The following is a 7,030-nucleotide window of genomic DNA, read 5'->3' as shown; positions in this document are numbered from 1 at the left end:
AGGAATGCGCGGATGAAGGAATTAGCGTCGAAAAACCGTAAATGGGTAAATGGAGGAACGCGGGAGTGAGTTGCTAAACTGCCCTTATTCCTATCGCTACTTTACGAATTAAAATACTCTCGCGCTTGCAGCCGTGGAATGCGCGGATGAAGGAATTAGCGTCGAAAAACGTTAAACCCGTAAATGGAGGAACGCGGGAGTGAGTTGCTAAACTGCCCTTATTCCTATCGCTACTTTACGAATTAAAATACTCTCGCGCCGTACGATTTGCAGCCGTTCCGACTCTCTCCCTCTCCTCCCTCCGTTAGTCTCGCATCCCCGTTGCATCCCTCTCACTTCTTCTCTCCTATTCTCTCTGTTTTATTCTCGCCCTCTCATCGTATCGGATGAATGTCTGGGAAATGAGAATCCCGGCGAGTTCGACGTTTTCCATTTCCCCGCGAATTTAATAGCCGTGACTCTCGGGGGCGGAATTTTGTCAGCTGTGAATTTACGACCGACCTGATAGAGTTTTGCAGGCAATCTCGTTGTCTTGGCCGTCGTCTTCTCGTTTAAAGTCTTATACTGCTTGTACGTCTTATACTCCTACGACTCGTTCTTACATCGTATTGCTCCTGTTATCTACGTCACGCGAGCGAACATTTTATCCAATTTGAGAGCCATTCAATCTGAATAGTTACCTTCGCATCTTTTGAGATTTACGTTAAGAATGCGGTAATAAGTTTATTACATCGCGCGCGACATTGTCTTCGAATGATTTACGTTTATTTAAACTGCATAAAAGATAACGGAGTAACGATATGTCGCGAGAGAAAACTTTCTTTTCTTTGTTCTTTTGCGTTCAGCTCTCGAAGGAAGCCAATATCGCGCTATCTGAACGCTTTTCGTTATAGCCGGAAATGAGAACAGATATAGAGCAAGGACGCAAACACACACGCCGCATGTGTATGCACGTATATCGTACTGGTAATCCACGTAATTACTTTTTCCACTCTCTTTACGAACGTGCGAAACCGTTAATAGAAGATCCGTCCGATCCGAGAGAGGCGGCTGAGAATCGAAACTCATCGGGAATTGTCCGCCGCTGTACCAATTGCCCGCGCGCACAGCTGCGTACTCGATACTCTATATCCGCGAGAAACTTTATTTTCCTTCTTTATTTTCTTACCACGTTTCCTTTAGTGCGATTATTATTATCCCCGAGTGATGACGAGTAGTATTTGCATGAAAGTAGGCTACGCACGAATGCAGCAGGTGATCGTGAAAAGAGTCTGGAAAAAGCCCAGCAAACACAGATACATAACTGTAACATTGCCATAATAAAACGGAATGTAACAAGTAATATCAGAAATTGAACTGATAAAAATAATTACAATGTTATTAGCCGCATTTTGCAGGCTTTATATACGCTCATGACAAGAATTTGAATACGGGTATAGATAGTGAATAGCGCGCCGTATAGCGGTAAGCAAATGAACTATAATCAATATAAGTTACAAAAGGACTTTATTTGGACGGTCATAGGACGTTTTCAAAATTACGTCTTTGGCTAGTCTAAGAAATGAGGTCTTTTAAACGTCAATTATTAGTCGCCGACATTATAGACCAAAAATAGACGTCATTATGTCGTCTTTTGACGTTACTCTGTTACTTGGGCTGTTACATTACATATTACTTTTATGTTACATAGCAGTTATATTCTGGTGTTATATTGCTTAAATAAGAGATAGTTATATAATCCCAATATAAATTAGGTATAACAACTGTTACATTACATGTTACTCCCATGTTACATAGCAGTTATATTCTGGTGTTATATTGCTTAAATAAGAGATAGTTATATAATCCCAATATAAATTAGGTATAACAACCGTTACATTACATGTTATTCCCATGTTATATAGCAGTTATATTCTGTGTTTGCTGGGAGTTTTCTTTTTCAATTCCGCTGATTTTAATGACAATATTGATGTAACCGGCATATAAATGAGCTAGAGCTCGGCACGTTCCTCAATCCTCCCTTCCTATCGCACAAAAATATTTTACTTAAAAAGAAAAAATAATAAAGGTTTCATTTCTCTCAAGGCAGATTTAATTTTGCTAAAGTTTGCGGTTAACACGCTTTGCTCGCATATTGAACAGACTGAATGCTGAGCTCGGTTGTATAGCGTTTCATTCGACCAAGTATGCAAATCTTGAATACAATGCGAAACGCCAAATGCTGACACGATTTCTCGAGCGTTCGAGGCCAGTCGTGTCGCAGCAGGTGCTATTCATATATAACGCGTAAAACATATTGAATTTATAAAGCGAAATGCGAGAGCGACAGCTTTTAATTCAGCAGAGTACTTCTGCGATGACTCATTAACGAAGACGCCGCAAAAATAAAGATTACGCGAAAACACACTTACTGTTCCAGGGAATAACCGAAGTACAGAAAGGCCAGCAAAAGAAGGGCGATTAAAACGAGAGGCGTCCCAAGAAGGGGTCCGAGTGTAACAGCTAATCGAGAATCTTTCATAGCTGCTCCCGCTGTCTCCGCATTCGTCACGTGGATCCCCGTCGCTAAAAAAAATGTATAAGGGAAACTGAGTGATTTCGGAAAACAAAAATCTTGTTTATTACTACTTATTGTCCTTGCTGTTCGATTAAAATATGAATAATTATCTTTTTGATAACCTAATCATACTTTCTTTATTATTAGAAAAATGCAGCTTTGATGAGATCTAGTATAGCACAATTAATATACAATTAAATAACATTAAATGAAAGGATTGAGAGAAGTAAAAGATTTATCTACAACTAATTTAAAAATGTTTTTAAATTGCGGTTGAGATTGAATTAAAATAAATGTTTTGGTTTATCGAAATTGTAGCAAGAAAAATATAATCAAATTGTTACAAAAAATAAATTATATTTTAATTAATATAAATAAAAAAGCGGGATATTGCTCGATCTCAATTGTTTACGCATTTCAATTATAAAACTAAATTAAAAATCGTCACCGCCATAAATGTCAAATGCCGTTCAATGGTACTTCAATATCAGTATTAAAAACAATAATAACAGGATAAATAAAGGAATATTTTTTGTTTACAGCTCTACATGTATATTTTTGTTTTGATTATAAAATTGAAACAGATTACACACACATATACTTCCGCGACAAAAATTTCTGAATTATCAAATAACGAAAACTTTAATCGCGTTATTTTCGTTTGAGATATAAACAAATCAGTTGTGTTTTGAGCTTCTCTCTCTCTCTCTCTCTCTCTCTCTTTCTCTCTCTCCCCCTCTCTCTCTCAAAACTTTTCTAATAAATTAAATCGCAGAAGTATATACTAACTTTGCAACATCTCCCTCAGGTTTTCCACTGCTTCCTTTATCACGATTCCGGAATAATCTCCTTTCTCCTTTACAAGAACTTCAACGCCTCCATTCCAACTGCGTCTGGTATGCCACGCAATCTTCTCCGTGTATCCCTCTAAAGCTTCGTCTGCTGCGGTTTGTACCATCACTAAGGAAATTTGTTCCGATGTGGAAACGCGTCCGCCGCAATAAGGACAACAGTGACCTTCCACCTGAAACGTCATGCTTGAGAAAATGTGTGATAAATTAATTAATCACCGCGTTCTTTATTCCAACTAGAAGTATCTCTAACTGTAAGAGGATATTCGCAGTCCGTGAATCCGCATCTTGGTCTCTGAATGGCGCAGATCTCTTCGAGATAATCGTTCAGAGAGTTTCTCTGACAGAAACATCGCGGACAATCCCGCATAGCCAGATATAACAGATTCAGCTCGGTATATCTGGAAAAAATAATTTTGCGTGAATTACACTTGCGATTTAATTGAAATTAGAAATTAGGAAAAGCGACTCACTTGACAGTAAATCTACCTCTGGAGAACTCTCTACGATCTTGGAATTCTATCCATTCCTCCTCTAAAAACGGCTGCTTCTCGTTCGATAGTCGAATCGAGCTCACCTGTACCTCTCTTACAGGTAAAAGGATGCTCAGAGTGCGATTCACGCTCGGCAGGACAACGTTGTCCTGGCGACAGGGAACGCGCTCAAGATGCGGCGCCGCTATCGAACTACCGTTCCAATTTACGGGATCCGCCCAGAAGAAATTACCCTCCTTCGACCATTTACTGACCTTTGCGTCCGCCCTCGAATTGCTCAACTTGTGCAATACACCCAAGAGAGAAAGAGCGTACGTATATTATTTTATAGAAATGTAAAAAACATAATTATATAAATATTAAATAAGATTTATAATTGCATTCGAATTGCGCGAATTTTAATATTTTATATTTTTATCATTATATTTTACGATCTTTATAACTGATAAATATTCTAATAAACGATTTTCCAATTAAGCAGCGAGCAAATGATGCGCCAATATTAAAACATTAATATCGCAATTATCGTAAACGTGTCAGCGAGAAGCGGCTACTACGATATTCTGTAAATGAATAATACCTTTCATCTGCAAAGCATTAAATAGGGAAAAAGGGCGATCAAACGCATCATTTCGTTCTATACATTTTTTTATTTTTTTGTCATTCTCATTCAATTTTTTCAATTCTAATATAATCATTTATCTATATTTTCTTTCTTCAGTAAATTTATAAATTGCCCTCACCTGCAATTTACCGTTTCTAGGCAAGACCAAAAATCCTTGACTGGACAAATCGATTCCGGATAGCCTTAAATTGTCGGCGCTGGCGATACCCACAGCATGTCGGGTCTGTTGAGGGAAAATTACTCGGCTGTCGATTTCTGGAATGCGACCGTCCACCCAGTTGTTTGCGGTTTGCCATTCCAAATCCGGAAGCCAGTGCTTCTCAAAAGCAGCGGAATATTTCGATATCAGGATAATGCACAGAACAATTTTGCGATATGGCGCGGAAAACTCAAGCATATTATTACGATTTTGTGATAACTTTTAGTCGATTAAATAGATGCGTCAATATGTGTAACAGATATGTCTACTTCTCGATTAATTCTCAATCACGCGAAAATGTATGGAACGGTAAAGAGATTTTATACGCATATTTTATCAATCATTTACGATAGTCCTTCAAATTCCGAAAATAGTGCGAGAGAAAAAGAAACTAAGCGCAGCTTGGAAACTCCGACGACTGAAAACTATGACGGATAATCAAAGCAAAATGGGGGCGTGCCTGATTCATGATAGTATAGCGTTGATTTGCGTTATTTATCGCAGTGAAGTCATCATGAGTCTCATGGCTCGTTGGAATCGAAGTATTTATTATATAGCTATTTACTATGTTAACTGTCTCATTAGAAATTAACGGATCGATTATATATTCAGATTTGCAGCATACGATTAATTTACGTTATCTCCCTTTCTCTCATCGAGATTAAAAATTATTCATGTTTAAATATGCTTGTTTAAAGAACTGTAATCAAACACGTTTAAATTGTATCAACATAAATTGAAGATTAATCTCTCTGAATTTAAACTCTCTCCAATTTTTACTAACAATTATTTATTTCAAATCAAAGCAGATGGAAAGCTAAATTTCTTCTTTACATTAAACGTCAATATATATTTGCATTTATTTTTGTTTATTATAATAATATGTTTAACAGAATATATATAAATATCGCAATGTTGCGCACATGAAAACATTAGGTCAACATTTATTATCGCTAAATTCTCATTTAATAATCAAATAATCGAAAATGGAGCTAAAGGTACATACACATACATATATATATATATATATATATATACATATATATAATATAACACGTAATATAATTTTATTTTAAAAGAGACATAAAAGTACTACATAAAAAGTACTACACTAAACTTTTAGACCATACATTAAAGGAAATGTTCTTCTTTCTTTCCTTTTCAATTTCCATTTTGCACATGATAAACATTTTAATTATTAATTATATAGAAGTGGGAAAGGGGGATTAATAAAATCAGACAACTTCATCTAAAAAAAAAGATCCAAAAGAATTTTTCTACAACTATGACGGATAATCAAAGCAAAATGGGGGCGTGCCTGATTCATGATAGTATAGCGTTGATTTGCGTTATTTATCGCAGTGAAGTCATCATGAGTCTCATGGCTCGTTGGAATCGAAGTATTTATTATATAGCTATTTACTATGTTAACTGTCTCATTAGAAATTAACGGATCGATTATATATTCAGATTTGCAGCATACGATTAATTTACGTTATCTCCCTTTCTCTCATCGAGATTAAAAATTATTCATGTTTAAATATGCTTGTTTAAAGAACTGTAATCAAACACGTTTAAATTGTATCAACATAAATTGAAGATTAATCTCTCTGAATTTAAACTCTCTCCAATTTTTACTAACAATTATTTATTTCAAATCAAAGCAGATGGAAAGCTAAATTTCTTCTTTACATTAAACGTCAATATATATTTGCATTTATTTTTGTTTATTATAATAATATGTTTAACAGAATATATATAAATATCGCAATGTTGCGCACATGAAAACATTAGGTCAACATTTATTATCGCTAAATTCTCATTTAATAATCAAATAATCGAAAATGGAGCTAAAGGTACATACACATACATATATATATATATGTTACACACGTATGACGAAAAGAACATTACAAGATTTATTATGATATTGAAGATATAGATACAATATATTATGCGATAGCATAAATTTTCTCCCGATTAAAAATATAATTATGGAACAATATAGAAACAATTACAATACTGACATGTTTATAGATAAATACGGCTTTTTAATACATAATGAGATATAGCTCATATCTATCATACAGTAAATTGTCATTGTAATTATGTGCTAAATAACGACGTAACTGATTACAATAGAAAGCGCAAACAACTTAATGATAATCTTATATCATTATTATCGCTGTATTTTATGACTGCAAGATATTCAAAAATATAAAAAAAGATATATATATATATATATATATACATAGAGCGTAGCGATGCAAAAGGAAAAATTATCTCTCTACGGCAAATCATCGT

General features: G+C 35.1%; 1 protein-coding gene across 1 annotated transcript in view; it reads right to left on the bottom strand.

Annotated features, from left to right (window-relative positions):
- Positions 1 to 5,268, bottom strand: part of LOC115245920 — a 16,015-nt gene extending 10,747 nt beyond the window's left edge. Inside the window, exons 1-5 of the mRNA XM_029824414.1 lie at positions 4,646 to 5,268; positions 3,882 to 4,183; positions 3,662 to 3,809; positions 3,347 to 3,581; positions 2,412 to 2,565 (exon numbers count right to left, since the gene is read on the bottom strand). Of these exons, the coding sequence (XP_029680274.1) occupies positions 2,412 to 2,565; positions 3,347 to 3,581; positions 3,662 to 3,809; positions 3,882 to 4,183; positions 4,646 to 4,924 (1,118 nt within the window). The 5' untranslated portion in view covers positions 4,925 to 5,268. The remainder of the gene's footprint in view (positions 1 to 2,411; positions 2,566 to 3,346; positions 3,582 to 3,661; positions 3,810 to 3,881; positions 4,184 to 4,645) is intronic.
- Positions 5,269 to 7,030: the final 1,762 nt, after the last annotated feature.

This window comes from Formica exsecta, unplaced genomic scaffold (assembly GCF_003651465.1).
Source record: "Formica exsecta isolate Colony F162 unplaced genomic scaffold, ASM365146v1 scaffold137, whole genome shotgun sequence".
In the NCBI taxonomy this organism is placed as follows: domain Eukaryota; kingdom Metazoa; phylum Arthropoda; class Insecta; order Hymenoptera; family Formicidae; genus Formica; species Formica exsecta.
The sequence above is the reverse complement of the archived record's forward strand: the minus strand, read 5'-3'. Positions and strand labels throughout refer to the sequence as shown.